At 40.9% G+C, this 21,356-nt stretch overlaps 1 protein-coding gene across 1 annotated transcript in view; it reads right to left on the bottom strand.

The window, feature by feature from the left end:
- STARD9 (StAR-related lipid transfer (START) domain containing 9) overlaps positions 1-21,356 on the bottom strand; it is a 122,063-nt gene that overhangs the window by 65,979 nt on the left and 34,728 nt on the right. Inside the window, exons 4-7 of the mRNA XM_010848060.1 lie at positions 4,519-4,635; positions 3,289-3,321; positions 3,134-3,195; positions 1,359-1,471 (exon numbers count right to left, since the gene is read on the bottom strand). Coding sequence (XP_010846362.1) covers positions 1,359-1,471; positions 3,134-3,195; positions 3,289-3,321; positions 4,519-4,635 — 325 coding nt within the window. The remainder of the gene's footprint in view (positions 1-1,358; positions 1,472-3,133; positions 3,196-3,288; positions 3,322-4,518; positions 4,636-21,356) is intronic.

Below are 21,356 nucleotides of genomic sequence, written 5' to 3'. Positions count from 1 at the left end.
CAATCAGGAACCTATGTTCGTAGGTTTCCTATGATCCATGTACAGGATTCTGTCCCATTCTTCTCTTCCAGTCCTAGACAAGGTTCCTAGTTCCAACCCTGCCCCAAGTAGCTGTGGAACTTTGGGAACATCCCTTAACTTCTTCCAGACTTCATATCATCTTCTGTGCAGTGAAGACATTAGAACTACATCTGAGGTCTCCTCTAGTTACTATCTACCCCCACATTTACATATAAAAACACGTTAAGATAAAAATAAACAAAAAGATGAGAAACTGTGGCACTACTACCACCACTCATGGCCTGCCTTCCAAGTACTGCTTTACACAGAAATGTGTACACACAGATTTTTACAGTGGAAACTCCAACTGGTTCCCGGCAAAGTAAGTGGTATTTTTTTAACCATTGTTTCCAGCTACCAATTAGGATGAAACATTTGGGGAAAGACTCAAGCAGCAGAATTTTTGACTGGCACACCTACTGAGTCATCCATTGGCCATGCTCTAATCAGAGAAGAGACCAGCTCTTGGTCTTTCCTGTCCCTCTGCCTGTGGGGATATTAATAGCATATTGTGGAGAAAAGAGGAACATAAAATTCATGTTATTTATTATGAGCGGCCCGAGAGAGTGAAAGCTTCCCTGACAAAAGCACCCAACAGCAAGGCCTAGTCTAATGGAAGAAGACAAATGGAAGCAAACATCAAATACCAATGTCTGATGAGAAAGCAGCATAGACCCTGCTCCATGTCTGGTGTCTCCCCACGACCCTGACTCTCACCATCTCTGGAACAGGAAGGTACCCCCAAAACAGACCCTGGCTGACGTGGGCATCCGTCCCAGGCCCATTGGACCTGGCACCACAGACCCAATGCTATTCCATGCCACTTACCTCTCGCTCACCATGCTCTAGACACACCAGCTCCTTGAAGTCACCAAGCAACCCCTTCATGCAGGGCTCTGGCCCATGCCGTTCCCTTCAGCTGAAACACTCTTCCCCTTGCCATGCTATTCTTCACATGACTGGCTCCTGTGCCCCTCCGGGTCCAGCTTAAAATGTTACCACCCTCCTCAAGGAAGCTTTTCCTGACCACTCCACAAAGATGCTCTTTTTCATCACTGTATCTATTTTTTTATTAGCCTTTATCACAACTGTGATTAGTGCTTGTTGACTAACATTATGCCCCACAACAGTGTCAGCTTGCCTGTCTTTTCTATTTATTGGTACCTACTGGGCTTCTCATACCAGTAGCTGGCACACAATAAGCATTCATTACAAGTTTGTTGAATGAATCAGTGACCATCAGAAGAGCTTCCCAGGTTTTGGTTTGGTCTCTGACTTCCAGGACCATAGTGGCTCACCTTGCACATAGGGCCCCATCTCTGGGTGCTCCCTGACCCGCAGACTATAAGTCTTTTTTTGATCAGACTGCTTTAGCAGATCCCGCACTCGTTCATTATAGATTTCCAGGAAGCTAGAAACACAGAGAAAAAGGCATAAAATTAGATTTTGAAAAGATGTGGGAAAAACACTAAGCCCAGAATCAGAAGGTCCTAGTTCTTGTTCTAGTTCTTGTTCAGAGTATCTCTGATACTCTTGAGACACTGGTCACTCCAGACTTCCCCCTTGAGCCTCTTTCTACATGTGTACACAGGGTTTTTAGCACTGGCTGGCACTACTCCAGTTTCAGGTTTACATTGTGAGTGCTGATTCAAGTTCAGCTTTCAAGAGGCTATTTGAGGATGGGTTTAGGCTGCCATCAGCCTGTGCCTTTATCAGTTCCCTGTTGCGTACAGTCTTACAAGCATGTTTCTTGAAGTGGTTTTCAAATTTGATCTTTGAGCTCTATTATTCATGGAAGGCATCTCAAGGACCACTGCTGAGCAATAAGGGAAGCTAACTGAGAAGGCTTCTGCTTCCCACTTCTAATTTTTTTTTTTTTTTAATATTTTTTTTTTTTTTTTTTTCCTTTTTTTTTTTTTCTTTTTTTCTAATTTAAGTTGCACAACTCTCATTTTACCTATCTTATACACTGGGATTCTGTTTAAGACATGCTCTGTTTTATTGGTATCTACTGGCATTTCATACTTTTTAAAATAATAGAACAGCTACAATTCTTAATTAAAATCAGTAAATATTTTGTTAAATAAGAAAGCACACTTCTCACAGAAAGGTCTTCCTCACTGGACCATGGATACTTGCCTGTGGAGCCAGCAATCAGAAAAAAGGCTCCAGCTCAAAGCTGCTCTCTGCACACACTCCTTATAAATTTTCCCTTCTTAATCATTTCAAATTCAGACATAGGAACCCCCAGATAGCTCTTAGAATAGTGGTCCCCAGATTTCATGGACAATAAAACACTTAATATATACTGCAAATTTTTACTTTACAAATTTAAAAATGTAAAAATAATGTTCCCAACCATTTAATTTTTAAAAAGGACATTTATTCTTTCTACAGCAATGAAAATGTTATGGAATTAGATAGTGACGATGGTTGAACAGTCTCGTAAATACTAAAAAAAAAAAAAAATCACTGAACTATATACTTTAAAGGTGTGAATTTTATGGTATGTGAATTATGTCTCATGTTTTTAAACAAGGACGTTAAATACCAAAAAGAAAAAAAAAGAATACAGAAAATTAACGGCAATTGGTAACATCACACTGGAGGTAGCCAGCACTAGTCTGGGTTACTAGAGTTTCCAGATTTCTTGCCTGGACAATTCCATGGGCAGAGGAGCCTGATAGGCTATGGTCCATGGGGTCACAGAGTCAGATCTAACTATGCATGCACCCACATCCACCACACAAGAGTTTGGGAACTACTAACCTGGAGAACAATCCAGGAAGGGGCTGGAAGAGAAGTTCCAGAAGCTAGTGTGAAACTGAACAGAAAATGAAGGAAGGGAAACCAGCCAGCCAACGGAAGCTGGTCCACAGGAGACACTAACTTGTTAAGCCTGAGGGTAGAAACCAAGTTTCCTACAACACATCCGCACATTCATGTGACAAGCGCTGTAAGATATTTCTGCTGTGACTTTTCCCCATTCCTCTGGGTAACTCTGGAAGCAGAGAGGACAGCTCTGGAGTAGACATAGAAACACTTTAGACTGCAGAGCCCAACAGGTTCTTACCTTACTTTTATACTGCAGGAGGCAGGCAGTGGGGCACAATTTTCTTCCCTGATGAAGAGACCCTGCATAAACCAGAGGGTTGTAGTTTCACTGAAGGGGATGTACAAGGAAGACAGACCTACTTTGAGAGGATCCAGTCAAAAGAGAGTCTATACCTCACATATCCGCGGTGTCAGCCCAACAGAGGCCTATAGAAGAGAAGAAAGCATTACTGTCCACTCACGCTAATGCTCTCCCCCAACACCCAGGACCCAAGCTCAGCAAGGATAGTGTTCTCGCTCTTGCCTCTTCACTTCAGGCAGTACCCCCAATGGTATGTGGAAGACCCTATTTGCCAGTGATCTCAGAAACAAACAGGTGGAAAGTATCAGATGAGGGGCATACCACCACCATAAGAAGGAAGAGAGGAAAAGCTAACAAACCCAGGTACCTGCTTTCATGCCAAGGAGGTGACATCCTTCTTGGATAAGCGTACTTTACCACAGTGGTGCCTCCCAGAACCCTATCTCCTATCCCCCCACACACAGGAGAACCAGAGTACATGCATGTTCAAAACACACATTTAGAGAGAAGTGACTTATTTCTTCATATTGGATTCAGTGCTAACTTGTATTCAGGTTAATGGCTTTATATCCCTGGATTACTGAGTCTTTTCTTCTTTTAAAATATATGAAATCACACCAAACATGAACCTTTAAGGTCTCAAGACATCCCACTGAAGATTAATTAAGCAATGATCTGGGCCCATGGCAGCAGGGACAATCTTTAAGGAGGAATAATATCCTAGAAAAATGTCCTTATATGGTGTTATTTATCACCTGCCCCACCAATTCATCTCACCAGGGTTCTTCTAAGCCTAAAACAAATAAGTATTCTGAAGGAACTCTACCCCCCTAATTTTCCATGATAAAAGAAGGCTCTCATAAGTCCTACACACTTTTGAAAGCTCCCATCCCAGTGGTTGGTTCTCCCACTTCTTTCTAACAATCAGATTTAACACACACACAGCCCCACATCCACATGGCCTTAGCCAGCACTTAAAGCAGTCTGGGACTTGTCTACACTAGAGGCGTTGAAAAGCTACAAGTGATGAACTTGAAACGGTAAGAGAAATATGAGAAATTCAGAAGGACTGACAAGGTCTGTTTCATCAAAGAGAGTTGGAAAATTCTAAGGTTCTTCAGGGTGTAATAAAAAGGAGCTAGTTATTCGAAGTTTACCTGTCAATTAAGGTGCTAAGAAATGTATTCTTAACAGAAAACAGAACCCTTTAAATCTGACTGAAGCCGACTGACTATGAAACTCACATCCTCTCTCAGTGGCAAGGACAATGCAACATTCAGGTTTGATGTGGCTTTAAGAAGACATCACATCCCAACACTCACTGGGGTGCCCAGCATGGTGTATGTCTTCCCAGAGCCTGTCTGCCCATAGGCGAAAAGGCATATGTTGTAGCCTTTGGCAGCTCCAGACAGTACTTCAGTCCCCAAGTCCTGGAACACCTGTAACAATAAAAACAGAGTGCATGTCACTCTGCTCCTACCTTCCAAAGCAGCCTTTTATATTATAAAATGTTTCAACATCCATGACTATAAATTCCCCACTGTTCTATGAGAATCAATTCAGTTTCAAAAAAAAAAGACTGCTAAGGAAAATTCATTTGTTCAGTAAGTCAATTATTTTTTAAAGTGCTTATTGTATGCTGGGCACAAGGGTAGATATTTAAGATGCAAAATTGATATGGTTCCTAATCTTTAGGGGAAAAGAGTCCAGGAGAAGGGCAAAGACATGCAAGCAAATTAGTGAAGGAAAACCATGTACATGAATTCTTTTTCCTTCCCATTACAAAAAAAAAAAAAAAAAAACTTTAATATGGTTAATCAGGTAAAAGTACAATGAAATTTTGCCCAGGAACATATCACACAAATTCAGGGTCTCAAGACACTACAATGAGGGTCAGTTAAGCCCAGAAATTAGGGAGGGTTTTCCCTGTGGGACCCTTTTCTACATTCTGCCTCTTCAGACTGATCCTAACAGCTGACTGCTTCTGCTCTCACTCATTTCTGTAGTTTTAGTGAATCAGAAACAACTAGAGGCCCTCCCAGGAAAACCCCTATACTTTATGTAGTGCCTGAAAGTCCTATTGGACTGCCAGGCAGACCCCAGGCTCAGGACAAAATAGCCTTGCTTATGGGGAAGCCATAACTTTCAGTTGAACCAGTCCTCAGCAGAATGCCACATGACATCTGCATACACAGCTGGTATGATGGGCATTTACTCTTTGCACTGCTGCTGCTCAGCATCCAAATACTCTTCTGATCTGGGAGGAAACTGTTTCAGTTTTCATGGGAAGCAGGGCCCAACCCTCCCAACAGAAGTCAAATAGGCCAGATAATTCTCTCCATCTCCTGGAGGATAGAATGTGAACATGTGAAATGAGGCTCGCAAAACTTGAAATTTCAAAGAATGACACAAAAGCAAAGAAAGAGTTAGTCAAGTCTCCTTATTGGCATCGTGAGTCCAACAGTACTACACCTGAAGTGTACAAGTAACAAGCACAGAACTCAAACTAGACTATTCCGTGATATGGCTTTACCTGGCCTCCCTGCGACTTAAGGCCTCTTGGTTTGCAGCCCATTTTCTACTTTCCCTTAAATTCTATGAATCTCCTGATACAGTTCCAAATAGGAACCTGGTTCTTATGGTTAATAGCTGTGTGATCTTGAACAATTTACTTAAACTTTAAACTTGTTTTTTTTTTTTCCTGGTAAATTGGATATTTTGTGTCTATATCACAGGTCTGTTGTGAAGATTAAGTGAGATAATACATGTAACATGTAACTAGGGACCATGAGGATGAAGATAGGGGTTGCTGAGCTGAGATTACACTACACTATTCTGTTTCAGCAGCTGCAGACATGCTTCTTGATCAGTGAACTATTTGCATTTTGTTTTTTAGTGCTTCTAATATTCAGGCATAGGGCCATAATAACCCAAGTAGAGGTGAAAGATCTAGATGTTATACCATTCCATCGCCTTTCCCAATCTCCCTCCCAGCTCTGTACTCTCTATTCATTCGGTTCTATATTTGCAAAGCTGAAAATTGGGCAGAATTCTCTGTGCCTCCTGACATCTGTCTGGGTTAAATTCCTAGGGACTGAAGGAGGAATCATTTCTCTGAATTAGAACACTTGAGTTGGCAGCCATCCATTTACTAGTTGGAAACAAAACTCAACCTTTCTTTCCAGTGCTTCAGCAGAAAGTGGGAACAGAGGTGCAGACAGAGCAAGGCCACATCTAGTGTTATTTATTTCTCACCGCTCACACAGCAGGCAGAATGAGCTCAGTGGATTATGAAAGAAGACAGGAGAATGTTACTTTGCCCATGTCTTTATCCAAATTCAAATAATCACCTGGAGGTTTTATGAAAAACATTTTTGAAGATGCCATTTCCACTCAACAGTAAAAGGTGTGAACAAGCAAAACTGGTAGGCTCCAAACGTGGAATTGGGAGAAACTGTTAAGATTCCATTCTTTACAAACCGTGAGGCTTAGCTCATCATAAATTCTTAAACAGAGCACAACAGAACCAGATGACATCGTGGTTCACTCTCACCATGGTTATTATAATAAAGCATATGGGAACAGCTCAATATGAATACCAAAAACAGTTCGAAAGCTAAAATAAATTACCAAAGGGCAATCTAATATAGAGGATTAGAATCTAATAATCTAGAAGATCCAGTTCAAGAGGAGAGATGGGCAAAGTAACTTTTTTTTCTGGAATATAAGTACAAGAACACATTTGATAGATAGATTAATTTCATGTGACATAGAACTTCCAGTCTTTTTAAGCATTCACTAGATTGGGGACAGCCCACTGGATGCTGCTGATTTGGGACTCACAATACCTGAAGCTCAAGCTCAAATATGAAACCTATTTCATAGGGGCGACTGAATCCAGGAACCAGAATTTTTCATGTTCAGTATCATATCATTAGCATTGCAAATGAAAAACAAGGGGGCACCCCACACACCTATACAAATGGCCAAAATCCAACACACTGACACCACCAAATGCTTACAAGGAGATGAAGCAATGGGAACCTTCATTCATTGATGATGGGAATGCAGAATGGTACAGCCACTTTGGAAGACATTATGCCAGTTTTTTTTTCTTAAACAAGACTAAACATATTACTCTTACCATACAGTGAGGCAATCACACTCCTTGGTATTTACCCAAAGAGGCTGAAAACTTATATACACATAAAAACCTGCACACAGATATTTACAGATGCTTTCTTCAAAACTGTCAAAACGTGGAAGTAACCAAGATGTCCTTCAATAGGTGAATGTCTAAACTATGGTACGTCCAGAACGTGGGATATTATTCAGTGCTAAAAACAAATGAACTATTAAGGCATGAAGAAACATGAAGGAACCTTAAATGCACCTTACTAAGTGAAAGAAGCCAATCTGAAAAGGCTACACACTGTATGAGTCCAACTACATGACATGCTGGAAAAGGTAAAACTATAGAGACAATTAAAGAAAAAATCAGTGGTTGCCAGGAGTCCGGGGAGGGACAGATGATAGGTGCGATGCAGAAGATTTTTAAGGCAGTGAAACACCTCTGTATGTGATACTATAATTATGTATGAAAAGTGAAAGTGTTAGTCAATTACTCGTGTCCGAGTCTTTGTGATCCCATGGATTGTAGCCCGCCAGACTCCTCTGTCCAGGGAATTCTCCTGGCAGGAATACTGGAGTGGGTTGCCATGTGGCCTCCAGGGGATATTCCTGACGCAGGGATTGAACCTGTCTCTCCTGTGTTTCCTGCATTGGCAGGCAGGTGCTTTACCACTAGCGCCACCTGGTGGGAGGAAGGAGGTATATGGAATTTCTGTGCTCAATTTTTCTGTAAACTTAAAATTGCTCTAACAAATAAACTTTATTTTCAAAAAAGACCCACAAGATAAATCTCAAGGAATGGAATTCCCTGATAACAGCAACATTTATCAGACATACCCTTCCTAAAACCGGTTAGAATCAACTAAGTCTCTGGATTTATGTCTCTGATTTAAGGATGACTATTTAAGGTCCAAAACTAAAGGTTGCTCTGTATTTTCCTAAAGAAAATTTTCACTGTTAGATTTTTGTTGTTGTTGTTTGCTTGTTTTTGTTAGTTCTGTAGTTCTTTATTATATACTATATTCTCTGAGTCCCAAGGTGACTCCTAACAAAAAAAAAACCTGTGACTTCAATTTAGGATGAAAAAGGGTTCAAAATGATGAAATAAATAATGATTCCAAATACAGATAATAGAAACTGTTGATGAGTGAGAAGAGGGTCATTTCAAGGAGGAGAAAAAAAATTAGTTAAAAGAATTGAAAAACTAATTCTGTTAGCAGGCATCTTTAAACTGGAAAATAATTCTAGACAACTCTGGAAACTATTCAAACACATGTTTTCACTAATGCTGTTACTTAGGAAAGCCTCAAATAACCCAGAGTTGTACTTCTACTTCTCATCACACAGAGACGGTGAGGTACAGCTGATACTCTTTGTGGATATACTGATACATCCTCTCTCCAAGCTTGCGGGTTAGAAAAGTAACGTCAGGGCCTATTATTTGAAGAGAGAGCATTCACATAAAACATATAACTTAATGGGGCCTGCAGTTGGGGAAAGGACTTACAATGATTTGCTTTCCTCCAAACAGCTACACGTAAGATTTAATGGTTAAGAAGACAGGCTTTGCAACTTAATAGATGCATAAAGTTAGCAGATGTAAGCTTTTATATATAGAATGGATAAACAATAAGGTCCTACTATATAGCACAGAGAACTATATGCAGTATCCTATAATAAACCACAATGGAAAGAATATTATATATATATATGTTATATATAACATATATATATATGTATAACTGAATCACTTTGCTATACGGCAGTAATTAACACAACATTAAAATCAACCATACTTCAGTTTTATGAAAAAAGTGTTTTATTCAAAACCAGAGCTTTAGATTTGTACACCTAGAAACACGAAACAATTATTGTGTTAGGCTCTCTTCTTCTTAGCACCTTAAATTATTAATCCATTTAATCCTCACAATACATCTATGACGATAGTTACTATTATCAAAATTCTCTATCACATGAGAAAATTGAAGTTCCATGGGTAGTAAGTACCTCTAAATAAAGCTGTTGCCTTTAACCACTGTGATATTCTGCCACTAGCAAAATAACTGTCACCAGAATTATCAGTAAACACAAATTTTATCTGTTTAACACTAAGCTATTATCCTTGCATATATATGGAATTTAGAAAGATGGTAACAATAACCCTGTGTACAAGATAGCAAAAGAGACACTGATGTATAGGACAGTCTTATGGACTCTATGGGAGAGGGAGAGGGTGGGAAGATTTGGGAGAATGGCATTGAAACATGTAAAATATCATGTATGAAATGAGATGCCAGTCCAGGTTCGATGCACGATACTGGATGCTTGGGGCTAGTGCACTGGGACGACCCAGAGGGATGGTATGGGGATGGAGGAGGGAGGAGGGTTCAGGGTGGGGAACACATGTATACCTGTGGCAGATTCATTTTGATATTTGGCAAAACTAATACAATTATGTAAAGTTTAAAAATAAAATAAAATTAGAGAAAAAAAAAAATAGATAAAAAATAGCCAAAAAAAAAAAAAAATAAAAATAAAAATAAAATAAAATGAAAAAAAACAAAAGTAAGTGTTCTTCAAGGTTTCCTTATTTCCTGTTGTTTTGCTTCACACTGGGAGAAACTTTACCAAATCTCCCTTTCAGTATTTCTATTAAATAGAATTCTCAGTAAAATTTTGTTTTAATCTTTGGCCAAAAACAATCAAATCTGAATACTTCTGTCATTTGCTAATCACTTTTGCAGCCTTTTTGTCCCATTAACCTTTTAATTGGCACATGAAGAGAATTATTTCATTCCCAAATTTCACCCACATTGCCATTATTAAATGACAAGAATTGGAAGCCTTAAAGAGAGACATATTTTTTTCCTTTGCTGTCTTTCAAATTACAAAGTACACCAACTTTTTGTACCAAGAGAAAAAATACAATACATGAAGAAAAAAGTAAACTTCCACCCCTAACCCTACTCATTTTAAGTACCCAACAAGTCCCTTTCAAGTACTGAGGAAAGAAAGGATATAAGCAACAGGTATGTCCTTCCATACCTTTATCAACATATCTTAGGATATACAGTTCTTCATTTTTTGTTTTCTTTGAAATAGACACAAATAATATATGACAACCTGCAGCTTCCTTTTTATCACATAACATAGCATGAACATATAGGTTATTTCCCATAGATATAACTTTTTTTTCATGCACATGCACAGCCACAATTACACAAACACAATGTAAAATAACCGGGCTGTGTTTTATTTCCTTTTATTTTCCACCTGTCTTTCCCTTTCCTCTTTTCCTCTCTCATACATAGACCCCCCCACCTGTGGGTAACATGCGAGCAACTGGCATAATTGTTCATACTTCCCATGGTCATAATCATGAATGCACACGCACTTACACATTTATGGGTTTTTGTTACTTCTTTTAAAAAATGGGATGTCATTATACACTGTTTTTCTCACTCAACACAATTTGCAATATATTCCATGGTGTAAATGTGCCAAAATTGAGTCAATCACTCTCCTATAAATGGGCAATCACTTGTTTTTATTATTTTATCCCTACTCATAATGGTTCAATAAATATCTTTGAACATACATGTTTATATACTGATGTTTTTTATAGACTGTTTCAGGAATGGGGCTGCTGGGTCAAAGATTAAAATATTTCTTATTTTCATAAATATTAAGGCTATTTTCCCAAAAGATTATAATAACTTACATTTCTACTGACAAAATTAATAAGAGAATGCTTTTCTTCATATTCCCACCAGGAATCTTTTTAACTGCTCTTCATTTGAACAATACAAATTCATATCTTAATGTTACTATAATAACAGTGAGTTTGAAGTCATCATTCTTTGGCGGGAGCATTTAAATTTGCTCTCCCCAAGAAGAGTCTATTCATATCCTTTGCCCACTTTTCTACTGGATTGTTTTTCTTTTTTGTCAATATGAAAGACTTCTTAGTATATTATAAACAGCAGTCCTTAATCTGCCATATGCATTGCAAATATTTTTCTCCCTAATCTATTCACCTTTTTCTAAGTTTAAAGGCAATTTTTTGAGTAGTTTTAGGTTAAGAGAAAAGTTGAGTGGAAATTACAAAGGTCTCATGCACCCCTTCAGCCCTCTTTCCTCTTGCTCCTCAGTCTCCCATATTATTAACATCTTGCATTACTATCATACATTTGTTGTAACTGATGAGCCAATGCTGATGTAGTACTATTAAATAAAGTCCAAAGTTCACATTAGGGTTCACTTTTTGTTTTGTACAGTTCTATGAATTTTTATAAATACATAACGATATATAACCACCACTACAGTATCTAGTCAAGGCTTTGGTTTTTCCGGTGGTCATGTATGGATGTGAGAGTTGGACTGTGAAGAAAGCTGAGCAACGAAGAACTGATGCTTTTGAACTGTGGTGTTGGAGAAGACTCTTGAGAGTCCCTTGGTCTGCAAGGAGATCCAACCAGTCCATTCTGAAGGAGATCAGCCCTGGATGTTCTTTGGAAGGAATGATGCTAAAGCTGAAATTCCAGTACTTTGGCCACCTCATGTGAAGAGTTGACTCATTTGGAAAAGATTCTGATGCTGGGAGGGATTGCGGGCAGGAGGAAAAGGGGACGACAGAGGATGAGATGGTTGGATGGCATCACCGACTCAATGGATGTGAGTCTGAGTGAACTCCGGGAGTTGGTGATGGACAGGGAGGCCCGGCGTGCTGCGATTCATGGGGTCGCAAAGAGTCGGACACGACTGAGCGACTGAAGGGAACTGAACTGAACAGTATCATATGGAGAAGGCAATGGCACCCCACTCTAGTACTCTCGCCTGGAAAATCCCATGGATGGAGGAGCCTGGTAGGCTGCAGTCCATGGAGTCCCTAAGAGTTGGACACGACTGAGCGACTTCACTTTCACTTTTCACTTTCATGCACTGGAGAAGGACATGACAACCCACTCCAGTGTTCTTGCCTGGAGAATCCCAGGGACAGGGGAGCCTGGTGGGCTGCCATCTATGGGGTCGCACAGAATCAGACACGACTGAAGTGACTTAGCAGCAGCAGCACAGTATCATAAAGAATAATTTCACTGCCCTAAAAAAAATCCCCTGTACTTTACCTATTCATCCCTCCTTCCCTCCCATGAACTCCTGGAAACTACTGATCTTTTCATTGTCTCCACAGTTTTCCAGAGTGTCATATAGTTGCAATCATATAATATACAGCCTTTTCAGATTGGCTTCTTTCATTTTGTTGTTGTTCAGTTGCTCAGTCATGTCTGACTCTGCGACACCATGGACTGCAGCACGCCTGCCTTCCTTGTCCTTCACCATCTCCCAGAGTTTGCTCAAATTCATATTCACTGAATTAGTGATGCCATCTAACCATCTCAACCTCTTTCACACCCTTCTCCTCCTGCCTTCAATCTTTCCCGGCATCAGGTATTTTCCAATGAGTCAGCTCTTTGCATCAGTGGTCAAAGTATTGAAGCTTCAGCTTCAGCATCAGTCCTTCCAATAAATATTCAGGGTTGATTTCCTTTCAGATTGACTGGTTTGATCTCCTGGCTGTCCAGGGGACTCTGAAGAGTCTTCTCCAGCACCACAGTTCGAATGCATCAATTCTTCAGTGCTCAGCTTTCTTTACAGTTCAACTCTCACATACATATATGACTACTGGGAAAACCACAGCTTTGATTATACACACCTTTGTCAGCAAAGTGATGTCTCTGCTTTTTAACATCCTGTCTAGGTTTGTCATAGCTTTTCTTCCAAGGAGCAAGTACATTTTAATTTCATGGCTGCAGTCACCATCAGCAGTGATTCTGGAGACCAAGAAAATAAATCTGTCACTGTTTCCATTTCTTCCCCATCTATTTGTCATAAAGTGATGGAACAGATGCCATGATCTTAGTTTTTTGAAAGCTGAGTTTTAGGCCAGCTTCTTCACTCTCCTCTTTCACCTTCATCAAGAGGCTCTTTAGTTCCTCTTCACTTTTTGCCATTAGGGTGGTGCCATCTGCGTATCTGAGGTTATTTTACTTAGTAATATGCATTTAAGGTTCTTTCATGTCTTTTCATGACTTGATAACTCATTTCTTTTTTTATTTTTAAAAAATTTTATTTATTTATTTATGGCTGTGCTAGATCTTCATTGCTGTGTGGATTTTTCTCTAGCTGCAGTGAGCAGGGGCGGCTCTGTAGTTGCAATGCACGGGCTTCTTATTGCATTGGTTTCTCTTGTTGTGGAGCACAGGGGATGTTCAGGCTTCAGCAGCTGGGGCACTTGGGCTCAGTAGTTGTGGCTCCTGGGCTGTAGAGCACAGGCTCAGTAATTGTGGCACACAAGCTTAGTTGCTTCATGGCACGTGGGATCTTCCCAGATCAGGGACTGAACCTGTGTCTCCTGCACTGGAGGGGGATTCTTTACCACTGAGCCACGAGGGAAGCCCTCTCATTTCTTTTTAAGGCTGACTATCCCATCATTGGGAGGTGCCACAGTTCACACATTCACCTATTGAAGGACACTTTGGCTGCTTGCAAATATTGGCAACTATGAATAAAGGTGCTATAAACATTTCGAGCACAGGTTTTTGTGTGGATGTATTTCTCAACTCCTTTGGGTAAATACAAGAACTGTGACTGACCAATGACAACTTTTCGCTCACCTTGCACCAAGATTCCCTGACAATCCATGCATTCCATCCCTTACATATAGGCACTACAAAATATAAAGTCCAACTTCTTCTATTAGAACTGCCACAAAGCTTGAGGCCTCCCCTGAACCATGTAAGCCCTGACTGCCTGCTAACCCACAACAGCAGCTGCTGCTTTTTTTTTTAATAAAGGATGAAATAATCTTTATTTACAGGATACTGCAAAATATGAAATTCCACACAGAAATAAACCCACTGAGAGAAGCTTCATATAATATGTACAGTTTGGAACTGTTCCAAGTATAGTCTCCTTGTAAAAAGTGCTACAATAGCAAACCACATTTAAAGAATTCTTAGTAGAGAAACAGAAAGACAAACTTATACCAAACATAGTACATGTTTGGTATAACAAACTTATGCTTCAGTTGTATAGTCTGAAAGATAATGGTCTCAGAATGCCATCCTGAACTATAGCCTCAGAGGTAGTTTCTGGCCCAACATTCTGATATTCTTGTTCCTCCATACAGAAGTATTTCTCGATCAGGTTTAATAAAGCCTTGGGCACTGACTCATTTTCACGGTTTTATAGAGCTTCAGTTTTATCCAAACCTCTGCATTCTTCAATTACACTAAGTTTCTCAGTTTCACCTAATTTCTCAGCAACCCAAGATACTTGAAAGGGCATCCAGAATAACTAGGGTAATGTTGGTATGTTTCACAGTTAAGAGGTTCATCAACAGTTCTATTATGCCACAATGAATGATGTTACACAATCTGTTCAACTGTTCCACCACTTCTATGGTTGTTCACAGCCCACACAGCTTCTTTTTGCATCTTAAAGTCTGCCTTAGAACACCAATGAAGAATGGGACTAAACCATGATTCACAGCTCACTGGATCTGGTGCTGGTGGCCAGCTTTAATATCTGACATTGTGCATTTGCTAGTACTTTTGGACATCATGATACAGGAGATGAAGCAAAGTAGAATTTGCAGACTTCCCTGATAGTCCAGTGGATAAGAAACTGCCTGCCAATTCAGGGCACACAGGTTTGATCCTTGGTTCTGGGAAGATCCCACATGCGTCAGGGCAATTAAGCCTGTGCACTACAACTACTGAGCCCATGCTCTAGAGCCCGCAAGCCACAACTACTGAACCTGTGTGCTGCAACTACCAAAGCCCAGGTACCTACAGCTCATGCTCTGCCACAGAAGAAGTCACTGCAATGAGAAGCTTGTGCACCACAACTAGAGAGTATTCCCCACTTGCTATAGAGAAAGTCCATGCACAGCAATGAAGACCCAGCACAGCAAAAAATTAATTAATTACTTAAAAAAAAAATTTACTCAGTAGCATCTAGCAAGGATTCAGCTAAGTGCTGCAAGTAACTGCATATTCAAGATGATACATTAGGAACTGCAAGAGGACCCAACAGCAGATTGATGGCACCACACTTGATAACCAAGTCTTGGAAAACAAAACCATCACCTGCAATGTTTCCAAGAGCCCATGCAGCTTGTTCACTGATGTAATCATAGGGAGATGCCAGTAGAGAAATGAATGCTGGGGCAGCATGTCTATCTACCGCAGCCCCAGTCTGTTCTGACATTCTGGAAGCAATGCTGGTGAACACTCAAGTAGATTCAAACTGAACAGGACTACAATGAGTTCTGCCCAAGAAGGACACAAACTTTGGAATCAAACCAGCCCAGATTATGTTGCCTACTGGGGGTTGTTTTTCCTAGAAGGCAGTTTCCCAGCAGCTTGAGTAGCTTTGAGCTGGCTTTCCAAAGTGTTGCTACTGATGTCTTTGACAGTATCAACAACAGACTGATTTACAGTGCCCTGGTCATTTCAGTTTTCCGGCAGTGGAGAAGGAGCAGCATCAGGAAGCAACCTTACATTTCTCCTTTTCAGCACCTGGTTGTTCTTCTTAGCTTAGCTTTCCCTGGTTCCACACTATCCAGTACTCAACACTGCATCCTTTCCTTACTATTGTGCCCTTGAATCTATTAGGGCAATCAGTGGTCAGTTAGCATTCTTGTTGCTGAACATGGTTATGAGACACAGCAAGGAAGCTACAGAGCCAGCTCAGATTTCCACAGAAGGCTGTGCAGACCCTATGACTGCTTGACTTTAGAAAATTTGGGGCTAGAAATGGAAGGAAGATGAGACATATTCAATTTTCTACCTTTCTAGATACTCTCTAAGCACACGATGGTCCCCGATTCTTCAACCTCTTGTCACAATGTGCCCCTAAATGATTTTCCCCACCACCCTGTAGAATACTAGAAATTCTCTCCAGTATAGTAATTCATCTGAGTTAGCTGTAACTTCACAGTGCCTCTATTAAAATGCACATGCTACCAGAGAGGACAGAGGGACATATTATTGTGAATAGAAAAGGTATTGGAGAAATTATTGTATGCTGGATAAGACTGTGATCAGGTATCAAGAAGTTAATAATAATAATACTTACGTAGCATTTATTATCAGAGAAGGCAATGGCGCCCCACTCCAGTACTCTTGCCTGGAAAATCCCGTGGACAGAGGAGCCCGGAGACTAAGTCGCTTCACTTGTGTCCAACTCTGTGCGACCCCATAGACAGCAGCCCACCAGGCTCCCCCGTCCCTGGGATTCTCCAGGCAAGAACACTGGAGTGGGTTGCCATTTCCTTCTCCAATGCATCAAAGTGAAAAATGAAAGTGAAGTCGCTCACTCGTGTCCGACCCTTAGCGACCCCGTGGACTGTAGCCCGCCAGGCTCCTCTGTCCACGGGATTTTCCAGGCAAGAGTACTGGAGTGGGGCGCCATTGCCTTCTCCGAAGCACTGTTCTGGGCTTCCCTAATAGCTCAATGGTAAAGAATCCACCTGTCACTGCAGGAGACGTGGGTTCAGTCCCTGGGTTTGGAAGATCTCCTGGAGAAGGAAATGGAAACTACAGTATTCTTGCTTGGGAAATCCTATGGGCAGAGGAGCTTGGTGGGCTGTAGTCCATGGGGTCGAAACAGAGTCGGGCATGACTTAGCAACTAAACAACAACAAAAGCACAGTTCTAAGTATTTTATATTTACTTACTCATTTAGTCCTCACAACAACTCTGAGGTAGGTATCATTACACCCTTTTACAGATAAGTAAAGCACAGAGAGATAAAGGGACTAGCCCAGGATCACAGCAAGTAATCTGTGAAACTGGAAAACAAACCATACTTTTAACCACATACTTCACCACCCTTCATCTAGAATGGAGATGAAAGTCTAGGGGCCCTCTAATATCAGACCCTAAAATATACCCTCTCTATTGAATGCAACTTTTATCAACTTATTCAAAAGATAAAAACAGGGCTTCCCTAGTGGGTCAGTGGTGAAGAACCTGCCTGCCGATGCAGGAAACATGGGTCAATCCCTGATCCAGGAAGATTCCACATGCCATGGAGCTACTAAACCCGTGCACCACAATTATTAACCCTGTGCTCTAGAGCCTGGGAGTTGCAACTACTGAGCCCACGTGCTGCAACTACTGAAGCCCGCATGCCCTAGAGCCTGTGCTCCACAACAAGAGAAGCCACCGCAATGAGAAGCCTGAGCACTGCAACTAAAGAGTAACCCCCACTCATGGCAACTAGAGAAGACCCATGTGCAGCAATGAAGACCCAGCACAGCCAAAAATAAATACATAAAATTATGTTTTAAAAAGATAAAAACAGAAATCCCTGTCTACTTATCTAGGGCTTCTTTTTTATGCAAAGAGAAAAAAGTAAAGAAAAATAAAGTTGGGGACTTCCCTGGTGGTCCAGTGGCTAAGACCCTGTGCTCCCTATGCAAGAGGCCCAGGCTCGATCTCTGGTCAGGGAACTAGATCCCACATGCTGCAACAAAGATCAAAGCTCTCAAGTGCAGCAACTAAGACCCATCATAGCCAAACAAATAAATTTTAAAAAAAATGCAATTGCAAACAGCAGCAAATACTCAAACTGATATACACACAGAAACATAAATTCATATTTTTAGTTTAAGTCCCTAGTTCCTGAAGGAATCAAGAAAACTGAACTTTGAGATCACCAAAACACATATCTTTGTTTATACAAGACTAGTCTATTTCTAACAGTGTTTTTTGCTAAGGAATGTCCCCATAGACAACTGTCCAAGTGGCACGTGAGATCTGGTAGGTCCCATATGCGCCTTTTGTACTCTCTGGACATAAGCAAGGAATTCACAGGACAGATACATGGCCATCTAGCACTACCGCTTCCCTCCTCCCTGCAAAAAGAGATTCCTTAGACAAGTTTATGTGAGAAAAGAAGAAAGGTGGACTTACGGGAACAGAATCGAAGACTATTGCTATTCCCACAGCCGCTTTTAAAAAGATGATCACAAGCGATTCCTTGATTGTAATCTACCACGTCTTTTGTCATTTAACCCTTTTTCTACGCCCCATCTGACTGAGCCCCAAGCAAAGTAAGTACAGGCAAAAGAGAGACTGTCAAGCATTGTCGTTTAGCTGCTAAGTCGTGTCTGACTCTTTGAGACTCCATGGACTGTAGCCCTCTGTCCATGGGATTTTCCAGGCAAGAATACTGGAGTGGGTTGCCACTTCCTCCTCCAAGGAGTCTTACTGACCCAGGGATTGAACCCATGTCTCCTGCATTGGCAAGCAGATTCTTTACCACTGAGCCACCAGGGAAACCCTTGTCAACCTTTAGATGACCCCAAATAAGGATGCTGTTAATAATAAGGGGGACTTCCTGGGATCCAGTAGCTAAGACTCCACACTTTAAGTGCTTCCACTGCAGGGGGCTTGAGTTCAATCCCTGGTCAGGGAACTAAGATCCCACCATGCTGCACATCTCAGCCAAAAATAAAATAAACAGATAGCACCATTAAAAAAAAAAAAAAAAGAATGTTAATAAGGGTATGCCAAATCGGTTAAAGAGGAACTCTCTTGGGGAGCTCTGAATGGTAGACAGAGAGCTGCTATTGGCCTCCTACAGTTACTGCTGGATTCTGAGCGGTGATGAATAATGCTCCATTGTTGTGTGGCCTGGCTGTGTGACGGTGGACACGGCAGACAGTTTCCAGTTTCCTGATTTCCTCACATAGCCTCACATTTATGACCCATCGTGTGAGACAACCTGATCACCTCTCTCCCAGGCAGCTTGAAAAAGCCCTATCACAATGGCAGCTTTAACTGTCATCACCAACAGGCACAAAGCAGGATCTCTGAGCAGCAGTCACATGGCGAGTGGACTTGTTAGCAGCTTGCCCAGCAGCTGGTCTGAACAAAGACAAAGAAGGTGGTTGGATTATTAGGTGTGAGGGCATCTTTGCATCTTCACAGGCAGAATCCAAATGGGATATGCTGTTTCATTGCCTTCAAGGTAGTGGATAAAATAAAGGGATGTTGCAGATCCATGGGGTTGCAAAGAGTCTGACACAACTTAATGATTAAACAACAACAGCAGACCCAGGAGAAGACCTTCATTCTATCAGACAGAACCTCCAAGAGCTAGGTATCTGCAACAATTCAGGCAAATCATCTGAGAATATTACTATTCCTAGTAATCAGGATTTGTGAGATAGGAGCTGGCAAAATTTTTCTATTATGAGCCACACAGCAAATATATTAGGCTTTATGGGCCATATGGTCTCTGTCACAACTGCTCAGCTCTGCCTTTGTAGTACAAAAGCATCCACAAATACTACACAAACAAATGGCATGGCTACGCTCCAAGAAAACTTTACTAAATCGGGTGGTGGTCAGATGGCGTCCACAGGACATATTAATAGTTTGTCATCCAGAGCTATAGGGCGAAAGTCCTTTTTAGAGCCAACTTCTTCAAAAATATAAGTGGGTTTGAGGGTTCCAAGAGGAAAAGGAGTCAAAGAAAAACTAAACAGGGTCCTGCATACATGAAAGGCCTTCTAACACTTTTAATACCAGGAGTAACAAACAAGTTTGGCCTTGGAGTACAAAATAAAGCAGGGCAAAGACTAACAGAGTTTTGCCAAGAGAAAGCACTGGTCACAGCAAACACCCTCCTCCAACAATGCAAGAGACGACTCTACACATGGACATCACCAAATGGTCAATACCAAAATCAGGTTGATTTTATTCTTTGCAGTTGAAGATGGAGAATCTCTGTACAGTCAGCAAAAACAAGACCGGGAGCTGACTATGGCTCAGATCATGAGTTTCTTATTGCAAAAATCAGGCTAAACTGAAGAAAGCAGGGAAAGACACTAGGCTATTCAAATATGATCTAAATCATATCCCTTATGATTATACAGTGGAAGTGACAAACAGATTCGAGGGATTGGATCTGATAGACAGAGTGCCTGAAGAACTATGGATGGAGGTTCATAACACTGTACAGGAGGCGGTGATCAAAACCATCCCAAAGAAAAAGAAATGCAAAAAGGTAAAATAGTTGTTGGAGGAGGCCTTACAAAGAAATAGCTGAAAAGAGAAGTGAAAGGTAAAGAAGAAAAGGAAAGATATACCCATCTGAATGCAAAGTTCCAAAGAATAGCAAGGAGAGATAAGAAAGCCTTCTTTTTTTTTTTTAGGTTTTTTTAAAATTTAAATTTATTTACTTTACAATATTGTACTGGTTTTGCCATACATCAACATGAATCCACCATGGGTGTACACGTGTTCCCAATCCTGAACCCCCCTCCCACCTCCATCCCCGTACCATCCCTCTGGGTCATCCCAGTGCACCAGGCCCAAGCTTCCTGTATCCTGCATCAAACCTGGACTGGTGATTCATTTCTTATATGATATTATACATGTTTCAATGCCATTCTCCCAAATCATCCCACCCTTGCCCTCACCCACAGAGTCCAAAAGACTGTTCCATACATCTGTGTCTCTTTTGCTGTCTCGCATACAGGGTTATCGTTACCATCTTTCTAAATTCCATATATATGCATTAGTATACTGTATTGGTGTTTTTCTTTCTGGCTTACTTCACTCTGTATAATAGGCTCCAGTTTCATCCACCTCATTAGAACTAATTCAAATGTATTCTTTTTAATGGCTGAGTAATACTTCATTGTGTATATGTACCACAGCATTTTTATCCATTCGTCTGCTGATGGACATCTAGGTTGCTTCCATGTCCTGGCTATTATAAACAGTGCTGCGATGAACATTGGGGTACACGTGACTCTTTCAATTCTGGTTTCCTCAGTGTGTATGCCCAGCAGTGGGATTGCTGGGTCGTATGGCAGTTCTATTTCCAGTTTTTTAAGGAATCTCCACACTGTTTTCCACAGTGGCTGTACTAGTTTGCATTCCCACCAACAGTGTAAGAGGGTTCCCTTTTCTTCACACCCTCTCCAGCATTTATTGCTTGTAGACTT

Source organism: Bison bison, unplaced genomic scaffold (genome assembly GCF_000754665.1).
Source record: "Bison bison bison isolate TAMUID 2011002044 unplaced genomic scaffold, Bison_UMD1.0 scf7180017864259, whole genome shotgun sequence".
Classification (NCBI taxonomy): domain Eukaryota; kingdom Metazoa; phylum Chordata; class Mammalia; order Artiodactyla; family Bovidae; genus Bison; species Bison bison.
Note: the sequence above shows the minus strand (reverse complement) of the source record. Positions and strands in the feature narration are given on the sequence as shown.